This window comes from Alligator sinensis, unplaced genomic scaffold (genome assembly GCF_000455745.1).
Source record: "Alligator sinensis unplaced genomic scaffold, ASM45574v1 scaffold329_1, whole genome shotgun sequence".
Taxonomy (NCBI): Eukaryota; Metazoa; Chordata; order Crocodylia; family Alligatoridae; genus Alligator; species Alligator sinensis.
This window is the reverse complement of record NW_005842550.1, coordinates 100,420-120,106: the sequence shown is the minus strand read 5'-3', so window position 1 is coordinate 120,106 and position 19,687 is coordinate 100,420. Positions and strand designations below refer to the sequence as shown.

Genomic DNA, 19,687 nt, shown 5'->3' with positions numbered 1-19,687 from the left:
TCCCTACCTTTACAGGGCCCTCCTGGAGCATCTGGAGCTGAGGGCAGACAAGGTGAAAAAGGTGCAAAGGTAAAAAACAAAACAAAACAAAAACGCCAAGATTATGTTACATGAATGGAAATGCAAAAAGCATTTTAAAATGCTTCCTACTTTTTAAGCTATTTACTGTACATTGAATATGTGATATTTAAACCCTACCAAAGTCATCGTAATTAAACTGTAAAGAAACAAATTAAGAGCCATGTTTAGTATTTACATTACAAAAATAATTTGCTTATTGTCACATAGTAGTGGTGCCTATTTCTCTCTTTAAAGCATAACCTGAACTTGGAGGCAGTGTAGAGACACCCCCTCCCCCCCTTCTAGAGGTATTTGATGGTGCAGTGGGTTCAGTATTAACAAAAGTAGGCCTGGCTCATCTAGGCATTAAAGTAGAGAACGGGGAGAATGACTCTGTCCTCACCATTCAAGGGATGTTGTGATGTTCATTCAGGAGACAGGACTTTTTACTCAGAGGAATGCAGATTCAGACTGAGTGGCTCCAGAGGAAAGTAATAAAAAAGCATTTGGAGCCTGACTTCCTGCTTTTTCACCTATGCAGACCCTGACATATTCAATTTCACTAATGCTGCTTCTAACCAGATATGTGCTTCTTTGTAGGGTGAGCCTGGTTCAGAAGGTGCTGCTGGGAAAACAGGTCCAGTTGGTCCCCAGGGGCCTGCAGGAAAATCTGGCCCAGAGGGCCTCCGCGGTATTCCTGGCCCTGTGGTGAGTACATTGCACACTCTGTTCTTTTCCTACCATATCACTTTTATATATCTTCTTATGAAGAAAACCTAATGGTTTGCTTCTTATAGGGAGAACAAGGGTTACCTGGAGCTCCAGGTCAAGATGGCCCACCAGGTCCCTTGGTAAGTATCCTTCCTATTCTATTTCAAAGAAGAAAAATCCTCCAAAAATATGCCATTAACATACCTTGTATATTATAAGGAAAATAATAATACAGATCAGTGCTTACAAGACTAATATCCTTCTGCTTATTAGAACTAGAATACTGAGCCCCTGTTTTACCATCACTTTACTTCAGTTATAGACAGAGCAACTGCACTGAACACAAAGGAGTTACACTGGCATAAAGCTGAAAAGGCCCCTAATCTGTACCAGAATTTAAATTAGATTAAAGCACCATATATTAGGAAATATTAAATATAAATACTATCCAAAACATATATTTTGTCTCCAAACAAGCATTCCTAAAATGTAATGCTTATTGGCTCCTTACTTTATTTATTGTCCCAGTCTCTTTTCCATTTGCATTCTGAATTGGGATTTTACTGTACCATCTGCTTGAAAAAGGTAGCAGAAATTACTCCCATAGAAGCACCTTTGAAGCTGCAATATTTGTCTTTGCTAGTACCCAAGCAATCATGAGCCAATGGGCAGATACCAAATGAAATCATTGCCTTCTGCTTAAAATACTACTCATAAAAGCAATTAGCAAAAGACAAAAAGGCATTCTTTGTAAAGTGGATTGTTGGGTGAAACCTACAGGTTTTCTTACTAACTGCAAAGATGTCTTTAAGTTTTATGTTAACTTTTTAGCCAGAACCAGGCTAATTTACTTTATACTTGTTCATCAGTGTTATCAAATAATATTTGGCAATTATAATATTTATCTGGATCTCTTTTAAGTCAGGGAATTGGCACTGTATAAACAAAACTTGGTTTAATCACCCCAACCTGAGGAAAGAAAAATAAATTTATATTTGCTGCCATTGAGTGGCATTTAACAGTTATCAGTTAAGATGATGCAATGGCTTATTGAATATTACTGTACATTAATAATGAAGATAAAAGGAAAAGAAGCAGCACATGGAAGATTTAGTAATTAATGTTTTGGAAGTTGTGTTACTTGTATGTAGTGGTATATTCACTGGGGTTTCTTAAGTCCCTCCAGGCAAAATCGGCTGCACTTTGGCAAGTAAACAAAGGAAACCACGTTGTTGAGAAATGTCTTGGATCAATTTATCTTGCATTAAAATTCACAAGCATTATCTAGACTTCACTACATCTGTCTGCTCTGAAGTCCTATCTGAGGAAGCTGTTTCCCCAGCTACACCTTTTCGGGGTAGTCAGAGACATCTACATGGAAGGAAGGAAACAAGCAGAGAAAAATGACCCTGTGCACAATGAAAAAATGGAGGTTTTCAGAATCTGGGTTATAAATATTTTTAGAAGCCAAATTCAGTGGGTTTGGTACATGCCTAGAGTGCCACATCAAGGATAGGAGATATAGACAACATGGACAGCCATGGATGGACAAAAGGAAGAAGTAGGAATGAAGTTCTCTCATAATCCAAAAGGAGGGTCCAGAGAAGGGCCACTTGTATGGCCCTTGCAGGCCAAGCCCTATGAGGAGAGACTAGAGCACCTGGACCTCTTCAGCCTCCGCAAGAGAAGGTTGAAAGGCGACCTTGTGGCTGCCTATAAGTTCATCATGGGGGACAGAAGGGAATTGGTGAGGTTTTACTCACCAAGGCGCCCCTGGGGGTTACAAGAAATAATGGCCATAAGCTAGCAGAGAGCAGATTTAGACTAGACATTAGGAAGAACTTCTTCACAGTTAGAGTGGCCAGGGTGTGGAACGGGCTCCCAAGGGAGGTGGTGCTCTCCCCTACCCTGGATGTCTTCAAGAGGAGGTTAGATAGGCATCTAGCTGGGGTCATCTAAACCCAACCCTCTTTCCTGCCTATGCAGGGGGGCGGACTCGATGATCTATTGAGGTCCCTTCCAACCCTAACGTCTATGAATCTATGAAATAGCCTTACATTTTGCAAGCAGTGTTGCCACACAGCCAATAAACCCCCTGTGGAAGTGCAAACTTATGGTGCAATGTATAACTACACCACTAGATCACAAGATACAGGAACAGTTAAAGACAGATTCCTGTCCTGTAAAATGGTGTGTGGGTTTTGGGTGAGCAGGCTGAATGTGGGCATCAGGCCATGGAAGGAATCCTTCTGTCCAGTTCTTTCATCTTGTAGCCATGGACAATAAATCACTTGTGTAGACCTGTGCAGAAGCTTTTACAGATTAAATATTCGCTTGCCCTACCCAACTTTTATGAAGGTAATTCCTACTTTGCACATGCATCAGGAGCCAGGTATGAAGGTCTGGATCTCAGTTTAACCTCTCCAGATCAGGTTCTCAGTATATAAAATGAAAAAGCTGAGAAAATGTACAATACATCTGTGATAGAAGGGTCTAAGTGGGCTGAGTTATGGAATGGATTTCTTGTGGGGAAACACTTTGGAGGGCTCACTGTAGTGAGTAGATCCTTTACTGTAGATAGTTTCAGAACAGACATCTAGCTGCTCTTTTCACGCCGAGGAAATTAACAGTTTAGGACTAGCAGAAGGCCCAGGAATATGCCCTCTGATTCTTTCCTGAGTGATAACAGTATTTCATGTTATTACCTGAGTGTTAGTCCCAGGGTTGACTACTATAGTTTTATTAGAGTTTGCTGATAATGAGGCACACTGTGCCTGAGGAGAAGAAAAGGAGGCTCTAAGGGTGCCACAGGGAAGAAAGTAGGATTCTTAAGGAGGACAGAGGGAACAGTAGTGATGGCATAATAAAGACACTTGGTTTTGAAGAGGAACTGTCTACCATACTGTCTGGGATGCTGCCAGTCTGATCTCCACATTTAAGGAGAAAAATCTCCGGTCCCAGGAACTGAGCAAATAAGGAGCTCTCTGAGGTGGGGGTGCTATGGATAAGCCAGGAAAGCCAGGGACAAAGAAAAGCTGGTCTCAAAGCTAGAGGATTGCTACATGTAACGCACCCCTGCCACACCCGGTGCTAATTAGCATGTTCCAGCAGACTTGATTGAATCTGTTCTGACATGCAGTAATTACAGATTATTGGAGCAGCCTCCCCACACATGTAGAGGCACCCTAAAGTTTTGGGTTCTAGGGAGCTTTTCTTTTGGCATTGGGCAGCCCAGGCTCTCAGTTTGGGACCTGGGCCTGCACCCTGCCTAGTCTCGGCTTATTTTTAAAATGGCACAGGGCAGTCCCAGCAGCTGGTAATTGTGCAATGGACTCCTGGGGAATTTTCTGCCCCATCCCCAAAGTTGCTCAGCCTGGCAGAAATGTTTGATTCTGAGTTTCAGAAGCTTACTCCTGTTTTCCTTTTAACTTTTTTGTCCATGAATTATGTATTTGCCAGGGGGTTTGCATTTAATGATAGCCTGAGAAAGAAATGGAAAAGGTACACACTGAATAATATTTTGTATATGAAGAATTATAATCCTTTTTGAATCTGTGCCAGGTTGAAGAGGTCACTTATTACTACTGTCCATATCATAACTTCTCAGATATCCTGACTGCCAGCAGGAAACTAGTAGTGATGAGATATTGACACAGTTTAGCAGCCATGCTCCTAATGCATTTATGTTCAGTGTGAGTTTAACAGCCTCTTGAGAAATGTATTCCTCTTCTACTCTTGCATATAACCTGCATAGCTTGGATTTTTTACCTTGTTCTATGAAAATTAAAACCAATATTATCCTTCCTCTGAATGTCAAGAAATGTATCAGTTTCTGAAGAGTTATTCCAAAAGTATAGATAGGAATTAAAATATAAATAAATTAAATAAGGAACAGGAACAAGTCAAGGAACAAAGACAGCTTTCTTCCTTATCTAATATTTCTTCCTTAATATCCATTCCTGTCCCAGCTTTCCAGTATTTTTAAATACATATATTTGTTTTGGTTAATAGGCTTAGTATCTTAATAGATTTTGTTTAGGTCTCTGCAGGTGCATCTACATGTGCCATTAGCGTCACTGACAGATTTGCAGCTCTCTATTGTAAATCATGGCACTTCACATGAAGTGTCATGATATACAGCAACCTCCCCCAACCCAACAGACGTTCACTGTTCAGTTGGGGCTGGGGGGTGGACTTGAGCTCCACTTTAGAGCTGATCCAGTAGATAGAGGCTGCATGTTTGCACCCCTAGCCCCTTCCCCATCTGTCGCTCTGGTGCTGTCATCAGGATGGAAATGGGGAGAAGGTCGGGGAGGGAACTCCATTCTTGGATTTGCCCAGCCTGCATGGAGGGGGAAGTGGGTGGATTGGAGTCCCCCACCTTGGGAGGGCACCAATCTACCCACCCACCACTCTAGTACAAGCTGGGCAAACCCTAGACTAGAGTTCCTCCCTTTGCCTTCTCCCCTTCCCATACTGATGACAGCACTGGGGATGGGGCTGAGCTGCATCAACCCAGCTGTGCTCCTGGGCAGGGACAAACAGAACTTAATTAAGTTACTTTGCTTTGGAGTGCCTTTATCTGAACAGTCATTAAATGAGGGTCAATTTGTCATTCATTCAGGCACTTTTAAAGTGCTCTGCAACCATGCTCTTCTGTCAGTGCATGGATGTAGAGCACTTTCAACGGGCTGACCATGCAACACATATCACTTCTGTCAGCACCTTAAGGTGACATGATAAACTCCGGCTCAGTTTGTGTCAGAGAAAAACAGTTCCTAGTTTTAGCATTTACACATATGCCCAGGACCCCAGTGATTTGAGCTGGGGGAGGAACAGCCCTGGGCTGGCAGGGGACCTGGGGGTTTAGCCCTGGGCTCTGGCTTGCAGCATCAGGTGGTGGAGGGCTAGCTGTGGCATAAGCATGCTAAAGTGGCACCAGGCAGCCCCTGCATTTTGCACCCTTGTGCCCCAGCCAACCCTTGTCACTGTCTACATGTGCATTTTGGAGGAGTTAATTAATATACTGCACACTAATACTGGCACACATGTAGACTGTGGGTGCAATTACACATGCACTTTAATGCACAGTAGCCTATTTTAATGCACATTAAAGTGTCACGTAAAAACTGTGCTATTATGCTAATGCATAGGCCACTGTGCCTTAAGCATCTCTTAAAAAGCACGTGCTTTCTTTATTGCGTATTAAGGCAGCCTAATGCACATTTGTTTAGTACCTCATATTGGAGGTACTAAATTTAAGGCACATTAGGAAAAGTGCCTTAATGCATTAGATGCATCCTGTGATACTTTACTTTGGACCTAATTAGTCAACTTGGCAGTGAAGCATACATGTAGATGCACCGTGTTACACATAACAGGAAAGCTCTCAGGAGAAAATGGAGAGGATTTTGTTCCAAAATGTTCCATAAAGTATAAGAACAACTCACAAGATCTCCCATGAATTATGTGAAAATTGGGATCAGCAGAGTTTATAGTGTTCCCAAACTCTATATACTTCATAGGAACTATAGGAGGTGGGGCCTGTTTCTGTGGATGCCCTACTTCCTAACAGTTCCATCCTGGTTCATTTTTAGTGATATTAGTGATATTTACATGATATAATAATGAATTTGACATCATTTGCAGCTTCTTCTCTAAAGAGACTCAAATCTGGAACACCAAAAAGAATGGTATTGGAACAACAGCATGAGAAGCTGGCCCATCATCTGCTCACATGCAGCCAAATTATGTCTGGAGTCATTCTGAAATTATTCTTTTCAGGACCATATTCGACCTGCTATGTATACTTACAGCCAATGCTCAATCATGTCTTAGAGTTCTAAAGGCACAAATGAAAATTAGAAAAGTTTTTGTTGTTGTTTTTTGGTTTTCTTTAATGTCCATAACTAGAGAGTTTGAAATCAGAAGCTCTTAGGTCTGGAGAAAGGGCATGCACAGGTTTGCCTATTTTGTACTTTGACAAGGGTGTTCCTCAAATCCCATTGGATCCTCCAGAGCTTCCTCATTTTCATTTTTACTTACCTGTGTCCAACTTTCCCATGTCATAGTGACCTTTTAAGTGAGGAAGGTTAAGAATGACACTATTTGCTCTCGATTTTTAGAACTTGAAACATGTTGGTTCTAAATTAGATCTTAAGCAGCTCTTATCTTCCTGGGTTCTAGGTAGCCTCTTTTAAAACTAAGTTAGATAATACTACATTTAGTCTGATTACAGATGTGAAAAAAAACCCAGTTCCTTATTTTAAGCTCGGCACCCCCATACCCAGAAGAGGCATCACGTTACTTTGACCTGGCATGCCCATCATTTGAATAGATTGCACACTTCAGCAGGGCTTTTTAGCACTTTTATCTAATAGCCGATTGAATCAGCTATTAGATAAAAGCGCCAAAAAGCCCTGCTGAAAAGTCTGATCTATACAGATCTTGGGAAGCTGGGATGAACTAACATGCTTCCTCTTCTGCTAAAGTGCTGTTTTTTTGCATTTTTTTGACATTTGTAAGCAGCCTAATGAGCCTGTGTTCATTAAAATCTCTTCAATGTTATGTTATCACATGTTTGTGGTGTTTTATGTGATGGCCTGTGTATTAGTAGCCACCCATTAAGTAGTTTGTCCTAGCTCCTATAGGTCCAATTAAAAAAGAAATAACAGCAAATAAAGGAATGTGATTCAAAATGAACCACAAGAACTTCTTTAATAATCATTGTACTGTAAAGATTAGAACGTTGAACGATATTAGAGTTTTTATTTTAGGATGTCTTACGTTCTATATATTCTGAGGTCTATTTACATAGCCCATAAAAAAATTACATTACTACTCTACTAACATTATAGCACACATTTTTCATGATGTCATTTTAATGTTATGTATTTATTTGGAATGCTTCCATTTTAGGTATTCGTTTTAGTTGCATTGGTTTACAAAGTTAGTATGCCCTGGACTCACGTTGTCACAGGAGTAAATGGAAAAGGCAAAATTATGTGATTTGGAAGTCTGTGTCATTATAATCCCTGAAAGCCTGAGGAAGTAGACTGCTTTCAAAACATATTGCCCACTTGCATTCTTATGGGATGTGCCTTAAGCAACTCTGCTGTTGAATTTTTGTGCACTGTTGGTGGGATGGCTGAATTTGACAGTGCTTTGCTCTGGCAAAATTTACAGTAGAGCTGACAATCTCTATCTATAGGTTCATAAAGCATGAGTTGTGGCTCAAGTTAGCTTATGTATTCTTCTAATTTAACAACATATCCCCCTACACAGTGCTAACTAAGAGCTCTGTCCTATAAATCTTAGACAGGCAATACCATTGACCTCCACTGGATTATTCACAAGCTTAATGACTTGTCACAGAAGTAATTTTGAAGGACCAGGTCCTACATTTTCTCTGTAGTACCCTGAGTTCTAACTGAATAATATGGAACTTGACATTTCTGGCCAAATTTTTTTGTTTTAGTCACCACTATCATGAGCTTTATTTATTTTTGCTTTACAGGGGCCAACTGCAGACAAAATATTGGCCAGAATCTTATTTTAGTCTGTTCCATAATCTGTAGCTATGGTGAGAAAAATGTCTTACTGTCTCTCCTGGGCATCACTGTAGGATATGAGCACCTCTCAGTCTTCACTGCATTATCCTCACGATACCCTGTGAATTGGGGTTGTGCTATTATTCCCATTTTTGCAGATGAGGAATTCATATATATGATCATATTTAAAAAGTTTTGTAAGGGATAAGTGACTTAGGCAGGTATCATTTTCAGGCTTCTTCATCTCAGTGGGCACATGTACATGAGATGCTAACTGAGCAGTAGCCTAATAATACTGCATCATAGCACTTCACAGCTCAAACAATGCTATTACGGTACTGCATAGTATTAGGCTACTGTGCAGTAGTGTCACTAAAAAGGTGTGCACTGGCACTACTGTGCAGTAATGCCAGTTACTGTGCAATAATTTAGTTCTTGATTATACAAGTATTAAACTTAATATGCAGTAACTATGTTACTAGCACAGTAGTGAATGTGTAGACACGCCCAATGAGTCTAACCCTCCTAAGTCATGTAGGTCTTGTAATACTGAGCAGAGAAACACCTATTTAACTGGCTCAGACAGGTAGGATACAATGGTGTTAGAAGTCAAATCATGGTCCCAGGATAGGGCCCTCAGCACTGGACAAAAACATGAGTTACTCTCATGAGAACAATAACAAAATATGGAAGAAATTAATATAGAAATCCTGATTTACATCTGCAACACATTACTGACACTGAGTAAGATGGAAAAAAGACAATTCAGAGGTCTCTTTTTATGCAGTTTTATAAAGTGTTGGGTAGAATTAAGCCAATTAGGAAGTCTTCTTACTGTTGACTTGAAATTGGATAGGTACAGAAATAAATAACTGATGTTGGGAAAGTAATTAAAAGCCTGAAAAGTGCTCCAGGGGATAAAAAGCATAACATGGATAAGACTATTTGTTTCAATATCACATACTTCATTGGGTGTGTCCAATACCACATAAAGATTTTTAATTAACCTTTGTCTTCTCTTATGCTGTCCCTCTCTTCAGTTTTCTAGGCTTGTCAAAAACAGCTACATGATTAGTGTAATGAATCAGAAAGGACTCTTTAAAGCATGTACTTAAAGGTTATCTTTTGCCCTAAGTTGTACAGGCAGTCATCCATCAACCACTGAATACCACTGTACTGAAAATATCTTTAATATTTCAGGTGAATGCCATGAATGAAATGTGCTGCTATTTAAAATAGTTTTTAATGTTGTTTCCCTTGACTATTTAGGGTCCACCTGGTTTGCCTGGATTGAAGGGAGATCCAGGTTCCAAGGGTGAGAAGGTACGTGAACATTTCTCAAATTCTCATTTCTCTTCTGAGATCTTGTAATTATGAAATCAGATCTGAGGCTAAGTACAGATAGTCAAAAAGCCCACAGCCAAATCAATTCAATTTTTGTAGGTTAGTCCAAGTTGCATAGAATGAATGGATAAGCAAGTGAGCAGAAATTCATTTTTGATTCTGGAAATGCAGCCACATGCCTACAGTGGCTCAGGCCAGAAGCTGGGAGGTGCTAGAGCATACCTCCCTGCTCAGCTACAGCAGACACTTTGGGCCAAGGCTAACCCTCCCACCCTATAAAAGGGGGTGTGCAGGGGATGTGCAAAGCTTCCTGGGATGCTAGAGGACTGTGAGTTAACTTGATTCTGGAGGGGACCTGGGACAGGAGTTCGATAAACCAATTTAACCTAAATCAGTTAAGTCTGATACTACATCCAGGTTTATCTTAAACCAGTTTTGGTCCTTTTGAAAGCAGTTGTTGACCTTCTGTTGTGTTACAGATTTGAACTGGTTTCTGATCACTTATACCAGTTTCTGTAATTTCTGTCCATAGCCTCGGTGTCATATTGCCTCTGTGTAAAACTAGGAAAAGGAAAAAGTTATTCTTGGCCTAAAAGAAAGTCATAGTGAAAGGAAAGCAAGCTCCTAGATACCCATCAATCAACTCCCTACTTACATAATAATAATAAAATGACAGACTGCATGTGACCATCCTAGAGATATTCAGGAAGTTTTTGCCTGTGTCATAAATTTAATGGATCACAATTGCTTTTTCCTGCTATTTCATAGATTTCATAGATTTCATAGGCATCAGGGCTGGAAGGGACCTCGGAAGATCATCGAGTCCAGCCCCCCGCCCAAAGGGCAGGAAGTCAGCTGGGGTCATAGGATCCCAGCAAGATAAGCATCCAGTTTCATCTTGAAGGTGTTCAATGAAGGCGCTTGAACCACCTCCGGTGGCAGGCTGTTCCAGACCTTGGGGGCTCGGAGAGTAAAGAAATTCTTCCTTATGTCCAGCCTGAAACGATCTTGAAGTAGTTTGTGACCATTCAACCTCGTCATCCCTTGGGGCGCTCTGGTGAACAAACGTTCCCCCAGATGCTGGTGGTCACCCCTGATAAACTTGTAGGTGGTCATCAGATCACCCCTGAGCCTGCGCTTTTTCAGGCTAAAGAGCCCCAGGGCTCTCAGCCTGTCATCGTAGGGTCTGTTTCCCTGACCTCTGATCATGCACGTGGCTCTTCTCTGGACTCTCTCAAGCTTCTCCACATCCTTTTTGAATTGTGGAGCCCAAAACTGGATACAGTACTCCAGCTGCGGCCTCACTAAAGCCGAGTACAGGGGGAGAATGACGTCCCGGGATTTGCTTGAGAAGCATCTCGTCCCGGGATTTGCTTGAGAGCAGTGCTGACAATATTCCTCAAGACTGATTCTTCTAGGCTGGTAGCCCTTCCAGTTTAAGATTATAACTAGGGACCTACCAAATTCGGATCAGCTGCCCCAAATTTTGTGGTCCAAGTGCAGTGCCATTTTTGTAGTGGAGTGCAGCAGGTCCCCCACACCACAGATTAGTTGAGGAGCCCCAGAAGATCTCTCCAGGGAGGGGTGGGATTTCTGGGGCCCCTCAGCCAGAGGTGTGAGGGAGCCACTGCACTTCACCACGAAAATCTCTCCCCCATCACTTCAGGATGCCAGGGCTTTCCACTTTTTCAGTTTTTGAAGCTCTTCCCACCCCACCTTGCTGCTGATTTTGTGCTTTTTCACAATCCCCATATTTTTTCGTGGGGACCATCCTAATTCGCAGTGTCCATGAAAAATGTGAAATCGTAAATTCAGTAGGTCCCTCATTATAAGCCCACGTATACAATTGTTTCAAAACTGATCATTAAAACAAACCAGACTCCCTAGGTCTTTTTCTCCATCATGACTCCAGTTCAAATGCATCCATGTAGAAGCTTTGTTGTTGCCGTCACTTGAAACTACGTGGTAAGCTAAAAAAGGGAAGTCACTAAACAGGGACTGAAACACTCGAATGAAAAAGAGTGTTGTACTCTTCAACACTCCACATAATCCTTCAAAAATATACCTTTTTTGGTGCTGTCAATCACATCTTTTTCTACAACCAAGACTTTCCTAAATTCACCATTGTGTATAACAACCTTTTAAGACAGTTGAACCCTATTGCTTTCCCTTGTCATTAATATTTTCCTTTCCACTTGAATGATGGAGATGACAGCCTGCCTTTCTTCTTTATTCTGCCTTTGCATAAGCAGAAGCAACAGCAGGATGTTAGTGGCCTGTAAAGGCTGAGGAATTATATCTGCTCGTAATTTCTAGCCATGGCTAATGTTATGTCACACCACTCGGCTTTCAGATTCTAGCCTTGGGCAATAAGGTGGCAGTCAATTTTCTTTTTTTAAGAAAAAAGATGCACTGACCACTTTAAATTGACATATCAGGGAATATTCTAAGTGGTGTTAAGTCTTAGGTCTCAATCATATATCAAGCATGGCTTATTGATGGGTCCTTTGTTTAATCACATAATTTTAATTACAAACTTGTTCTGTAGTTTTTTAAATCATATTTCAAATAGACTGATTCAAATAAAATCTATGAAACTGCAAATAAAAACTATGAGTTTTATTCCAAAATATATTAACATAGACTGTAACACCATGTTTATAAACGTACTTCCAGTATGAAATCTGTACAAAGTGCCAATGCAGAGCACATATTTGAGAATAAATTTAAGAATCCTGGTTTAGATTGTAAAATTTCAAATACAGCACCTGCAAGGCTCTGCATCTGAAATGGTGTGTCAAACTGCCCTCTGATGTCTTGTTCAAGAAATATTTATTAGATTTCATGGAACATATACAATGAAAGACCTATGTAATCACACAGGGACAATTATTTTGCTCCTTCCTTAAGCCAGTTTAATATTTTTGGTCTTCAGCTGAAAAGGAGAGCATCCTCTTCAATTTCACATGTATGAACAGTACCAAACCATTGTAGTTTTACTGAGAAAGCAGGCAGAAGGGTCAGGTTATCAGAAAGGGTCACAGCTGTCAGAAAGACCATGATGCTAGTTACCTCCACACAAGAGATCCAAGTTCATTTTCCCTTTTACTCTGCTGTAGGAGTTGGATGTGATGGAAGGATACTCACCCCAGAGCAGGAAAAGCATAGGGTAGGGTACAGCACAGATAAGGCTTGCAGGGATGTGTAGTTTTCCTTAACATAGAGAGCTACCCCCCCACCCCTTTTCTCTACACGATCCCTCCTGTACAGGGTATAGCCATCTATCCCCGTGGTCCAGTTATGGGTGGAGTCCCACCAGGTCTCCGTTATCCCTATGACATCATAATTGTTTGCACTGAGCAGGAGGATGAGCTCCTCCTGCTTATTCCCCAAGCTCCTGGCATTAGTGGAGGAGCATTATTAAATTATTATAAAATTATTATTAAATCTGTGGGCATTATTAAATGCCCACAGATTTTAAAAGGAGCATAATGAAATTAATTACCCACTTGAACATGTGTATCTGCCATGTTTCACATAAAGGTAGACAATTGACCACTTATTGACCATTAGGCCAGGGGAGAGCTGTATTTAAAGGAATGAAGCTCACTGGTTATTATTATATTTTATTGGGTAAGTGGATAACATCTAAATGGATATCTTTTATAATGAAATAGTTGAAAGCTCTACTGGCAAACAAGTGTGGGACATTTAAATACTGAAGAGTACCCATACATATTGTTAAATTAATCTTGACTCTGTTTCAGTAAAAACCTACCCGGTAGTACTCAGATATGTTTTTCACTCAATCAGTAGTCAACTATGCAGGTAATCTCTGAGCATAAAAGCATGAAACAATCAATCAGCAAATGCATGCATCTGCAAAATATTTCTATATCTGCAGTTTTCAGGATAAGGCAGTAAGTGGCATAGTGATGACTTTTGAATATCCTAAACTATCAAAATACATTGCTTATTTAATTTATTCTTTTCCATACTTTTATACCTTGACCTTCAATATAATTTTCCTCTCATGTTTTTTCTAGGGACATCCAGGTTTGATTGGTCTCATTGGACCTCCGGGAGAACAGGGTGAAAAGGGCGACAGGGGTCTCCCAGGTGCACAAGGATCTCCTGGAGCCAAGGGCGATTCGGTCAGTAAAACAACATACTTTTGTTTTCATTCACATTCTGTACAAGCTTGTCCTTTCTGCAGAACACAGTGGGAGAGAGTTCTATGTTGCAATACTTAATGGGGTTTTTTTTAAGAAGCATTTAACTATTACTAGTTACTTACAAGAACACCAGAGCAAGAAATCAAAATCTTTGTCACTATACAAGTATGTTTTAAAGCTAAAAAGCTTATGATCTAGCTTCATTCACCAGACAAGATCCAGCAGGTGAATGAAAGCAAACAGAAGAGAGGCAAAGTAATCCATGGCATATTTTCATGTAGACTAGTTGTGTACATAGTGTAGTTCACCATCTGCCTCCTTGTTATCAAATGGCAGTATATTTCAGGCATCCTGTCAAAATGAGCCTTTACAGAGAGATTGGAAAGAAAAGAATATCGTGGCATTATTAACTCTGGAGGGTAAGAACAAGTGTGTAACTGAAATTGGCAGTATTTTTAAAGGATTTTTAATAATGATAATTTTTTATAATAAAACATTATTAATAATAAGTTTAGGTTTCTCTGAAGCCCTCCCCATTTAAGCCAATATAAAAACTCCCATCAACATAGTGGCTCTGGAATGGGTCACTGTGTAGGTTTGCTTTGTATTTGTATATCTCATTATCCCAGTCATTGTTGCCCATTATGACAGACACAATGCAATCCAGCATAATTTAGTTTTGTGCTTATGTTTCTTCAGGGCATTACTGGTCCTGCTGGTCCACTTGGCCCCCCTGGTCCTCCTGGTCTACCTGTAAGTAATGAATCCAGAGTGTTTCAACATGTAACTTTTAGTTCCAAGTATTCTTAACCTAAGTACAACACAGTCTAACTATGTGGTATCCTTCTAGGGTCCTCAAGGTCCAAAGGGTTCTAAAGGATCCACGGTAAGTAACTCCCCTCTAAATTTGTTCTTCATTTTCCCTTATGTTTTCTCTCTTTTTAAAGACAACATTGTCTTCTGTATCCTTTTGGAATTGCTAATACAGTGTTTCTCACTGCTTTCTAGGGTCCTGCTGGTCAGAAGGGTGATGGTGGTTTACCAGGGCCCCCTGGTCCTCCTGTAAGTAGAATCTTTCCTACAGTTCACATTGACTTAAAGATCCTGTTTCATGAGGGAGGCAAATCAGACTTTGGGAAGTTTCAGAGGAGAAAAATACTGAAGTGGGAAAAAAATTTCTGACAATGCAACTTTATGTTGGAAAATACAAATTCATCAAAAGCAAAATGTTTGACAGAAATACATCACCTGTAATCTATATGTGTTTTGAAATTAAAAATGAAAAAGTAGCTTTCAACAAAGCTGAGACATTCCATTTCAATACTTCAAGAATGGAACATTTAGATTTTCCATTTTGAAACATTTCCATTTTAATCCTTTCATTTTATTAAAATATCAAGAAAATATCTTGATTGCTTTTTTATTGTTTTTGTTTTCAAGGAATGAAAATTTCAATTGACCCAGTATACAAGCTAGTGGAACTGTGGTTCATGGGACCCTTTAGAAACATTTATTTTCATTCTAGAGGGTGTACCAAGAGCCTCCATTACTACATCCCTTCAGAGTGTAGCAATTTATGCTTCCCAAAATGGCAGGTAGCAATGACTTTGTCTTCGTAAAACTGTTCTTTTAAACTAGTCCATGAAAAACCCTAAGGAAACCTGAGCTAAATGACTAAAATAGAAAATTTGGAGTAAGACTGTTGAAATCACCTCCAACCACATTTTCTAATGACCAGTGTATTTTTGCATTTGGAAAATAAGAAAAAAAGGTAACCTAGAATACATTATTTCTTTTACAGGGTCCTCCAGGCGAGGTAATCCAGCCTTTGCCTATCCAATCACCCAAAAAGACAAGAAGATCTTCAGATTACATGTTGGCTGATGCAGGTGATAATATCCTGGATTACTCAGATGGCATGGAGGAGATCTTTGGTTCACTCAATTCTCTGAAGCAAGACATTGAGCATATGAAATATCCAATGGGAACTCAGAATAACCCAGCCCGAACTTGCAAAGATCTACAACTCTGCCACCCTGACTTCCCAGATGGTATGTTAATATTACATGACAAAAGCAAATAGACTAAGGTTATGATTTACTAAAGTGCACTGATATCTCATTAATGCTAGTTATATGGTTAATAGAACCTCTAAGTAAAGTAAAGAAAATGCTTATTAATTATATTCCTGCAGGTAAAAAAAACTAATATAAATGTGGATAGAAAAATCCTATGTCTATAAAGGACGAATTTATTAGATGTGAAATGCAGTCTGGTTTTAGACTTACAACTTTTAAATATGGCTTCGATAAAAAAGTATACTAGAAAGAAAGGAAATAAAAGTTTACCCAGTTATTTACAAACACATATTTTCCAAAAAACAACGCCTGAAATTTTGTTGCCACCAAGTCAAAAGAACAGTTCTTTTGCCCTGAGAACACACAAAGAAAAAAAGACTGAAGGTTGTCTACCTTTATGTAAAACATGGCAGATACATATGTTCAAGTGTACAAGGTGTTGTTAAAGGTCGTATTAAGTGGCATGAAAATTTCATAATATAATATGATATTTATGAATAATACAATATTTATAAATAATATGATATTTGTATGACTATTATATAAACTATGCACTTATGTTCAAGAGGCATAATTGTTTAATTATTTGAACAATTTAACACTTTGTTTAATTATTTTTCTCTCTTTTTTTACTGAGCATACCCTCTGGAAAGACTTAAATGAAGGCCAGTTTTCACACAACACTCATGTTTTTATATTTCTTGTGCGACAATGAATACTTCCCCCAGTTCAAAGTAATTTTTGTCTGGTTTTAAATTAGAGCAAAATACATTTTGACAGTTTAATAATATTTATTTCATTCACTCTAGATAGATAAAAACAGATGGTTGCCTTGAGGAGTAGTTAAGTTATGTGCTATATGAAAAGTACATATTTTATAATTCAGCATCTCTATAATAATGAACATCTTTTATTGATATTCTGACTTCATCATTTACTAGTATTTAGCTATTATTTGGAGCCTCTTTCATATCAATGTAGGTTTAATTTGGTTAAAATAAAATTAACTTATTTATTTAATTAAAAAATCTCTTAGGAGTAAGGTGTCCATGGGTAGGACAGTCTGTTTAAAGTAAAAAGGCTGAATCAAAAAAAGCTTTAAAAAGTGGCTTCCGCTATTGTCATAAACATCATACATCCCTGTGTTTGATACTTTACATTCAGGGGACTGTATTGTTCAAAGGATTAGTGGGTTCATCTACACATAATGTTATATTGCTGCAGCAACATGCTATGATGATGGATCCGGCTAACTATAGGCCCATCAGCCTGACTTCTATCCCGGGGAAGATCTTAGAAAAGTTTATTAAAGAGGCCATCCTTAATGGACTGGCCGACGCCAACATCTTAAGGGATAGCCAGCACGGGTTTGCTGCGGGGAGGTCTTGCTTGACCAATCTCATTTCCTTCTACGACCAGGTGACCTATCACCTGGACAAGGGAGAAGAGATTGATGTCATATATCTTGACTTCAAAAAAGCCTTCGATCTGGTGTCCCATGATCGCCTCTTGGAGAAACTTGCCAATTGTCGCCTTGGGTCCTCCACGATCCGCTGGCTGGAAAATTGGCTCCGGGGTCAGACCCAGAGGGTAGTAATCGATGGAAGTCACTCATCGTGGTGTCCTGTGACCAGTGGGGTCCCCCAAGGCTCTGTCCTTGGACCCATACTGTTCAACATCTTCATTAATGATGTGGACACTGGAGTCAGAAGCGGACTGGCCAAGTTCGCCGATGTACTCAAGGAGCTGGCGAGCATCATAGCCCAGCTATGTTGGCTAGCACTATGGAAGAAAGAGACTTGGGGGTCATCTTTGACCACAAGATGAACATGAGCCTGCAATGCGATGCGGCGGCTAGTAAAGTGACCAAAACACTGGCTTGCATCCATAGATGCTTCTCAAGCAAATCCCGGGATGTCATTCTCCCCCTGTACTCGGCCTTAGTGAGGCCGCAGCTGGAGTACTGTGTCCAGTTTTGGTCTCCACAATTCAAAAAGGATGTGGAGAAGCTTGAGAGAGTCCAGAGAAGAGCCACGCGCATGATCAGAGGTCAGGGAAGCAGACCCTACGATGACAGGCTGAGAGCCCTGGGGCTCTTTAGCCTGAAAAAGCGTAGGCTCAGGGGTGATCTGATGGCCACCTACAAGTTTATCAGGGGTGACCACCAGCATCTGGGGGAACGTTTGTTCACCAGAGCGCCCCAAGGGATGACGAGGTCGAATGGTCACAAACTACTTCAAGATCGTTTCAGGCTGGACATAAGGAAGAACTTCTTTACTGTCCGAGCCCCCAAGGTCTGGAACAGCCTGCCACCGGAGGTGGTTCAAGCGCCTTCATTGAACACCTTCAAGATGAAACTGGATGCTTATCTTGCTGGGATCCTATGACCCCAGCTGACTTCCTGCCCTTTGGGCGGGGGGCTGGACTCGATGATCTTCCGAGGTCCCTTCCAGCCCTGATGTCTATGAAATCTATGAAATCTATGAAACATTGATGGGCAAAAACTGTGATGCCGCAGCTACATCACCATAGGAACATGCTCCCTCATTATAGTGCATTGCTACAGGAACGTAGCAGCTAAAAATAACTGTGCAGCCAGCACAGTGCAGTATGGGCTGTTACTGTAATAAATGATGGTGCAGTAACAATGGCGCTGCATGACCATGTGTAGAGCCCAGTATAACATGCCTTTCACAACTGAAATTAAATCTGGGCTCAAAGAGTGACTATAAATTACTGCTCTTTGCCATTACTACCATTAGTATGAATTACCTGGTGGTATTAGGCCACATCAATAAATTTCTAATACATATAGAATAATTATGAACCCTCTACTTAGAGATTCCTGTCTGAATGGGGTAGTTATTGGACCTCAGCTTCACCTTCTACACTAGCTTTACTTTGAATCTATAAATGTTAACTGTGCAGACCCCATCACTGGTAAATATGGTAAAAGCTGTAATGGAGACAAGTGTTTTTATCTCAGGATCCTCCAACCAAAAAGTAATTAAAATATGTTTACCATCTAAAACTACATAAGGCTTCTCTAACAATAACTGAATTAACTGATTAGAGATGCACCAATACATTGATCCATATCATATTGGCACTGGTAATTGACATTATCAACAATTGGCTTTTTTTGGCTGATGTGGCTGATAATGTTACCAATAAATGCTGCATGTATGTGCACAGCTGCAGCATGCACATGGCCAGGAGTGCACCCTGGCAGCTTGAAGAGCAGTGTCCGGCTGATAAGCATTTGTGGGGGAAGAGGTGGTAAAAGGGAAAGGGTATGGGGAGGCAGATTGAGGCCCCTGTGGTGAGGGAGGGAGAGGGGGATGTTGCAGGGGCAGGCGCTGAACAGCTGGGGCAGGGCAGGGTGCACAATGGAGCTGCAAGTGGCTCATCCAGTGGGCATGGGGAGGAGGAGACAGCTCCCATCAATGTATGCACCCCAGGAGATGTATGGGGGGGCAGGTGCACCCTGGATCTGTGTGCAGGGTGAGCATGGGCTGCCCGCTGTGGGTGAGGCCATGGGCAGCGCTGGGCTGTTCCCAGAAGAGACTGGCCCAGGGCTGCACTCAGGGTAGGTGGGGCAGGTGGCAGCACTGCTGGGAAGGGGGTTTATGGGGCGGGGCTACAGCCACCCCAAAATTTGCCATAGCCTCCCCCCTTCCAGTGCTGCCCACACCACCCCACCTGGCCTGACCACAGCCCTGGTGCAGCTACTCCTGCCAGGACGAGCCCAGTGTCACCCCGGGCTCCA

The 19,687-nt window shown here is 40.8% G+C and overlaps 1 protein-coding gene across 3 annotated transcripts in view; it reads left to right on the top strand.

Moving 5' to 3' along the window:
* Window positions 1-19,687, top strand: part of COL11A1 (collagen type XI alpha 1 chain) — a 269,666-nt gene that overhangs the window by 239,721 nt on the left and 10,258 nt on the right. For all 3 annotated transcript variants that reach the window (XM_006032152.3, XM_014523947.2, XM_006032150.3), the window contains 9 exons: window positions 16-69; window positions 661-768; window positions 858-911; window positions 9,591-9,644; window positions 13,712-13,819; window positions 14,540-14,593; window positions 14,691-14,726; window positions 14,849-14,902; window positions 15,642-15,891. In XM_006032152.3, coding sequence (XP_006032214.1) covers window positions 16-69; window positions 661-768; window positions 858-911; window positions 9,591-9,644; window positions 13,712-13,819; window positions 14,540-14,593; window positions 14,691-14,726; window positions 14,849-14,902; window positions 15,642-15,891 — 772 coding nt within the window. The remainder of the gene's footprint in view (window positions 1-15; window positions 70-660; window positions 769-857; window positions 912-9,590; window positions 9,645-13,711; window positions 13,820-14,539; window positions 14,594-14,690; window positions 14,727-14,848; window positions 14,903-15,641; window positions 15,892-19,687) is intronic.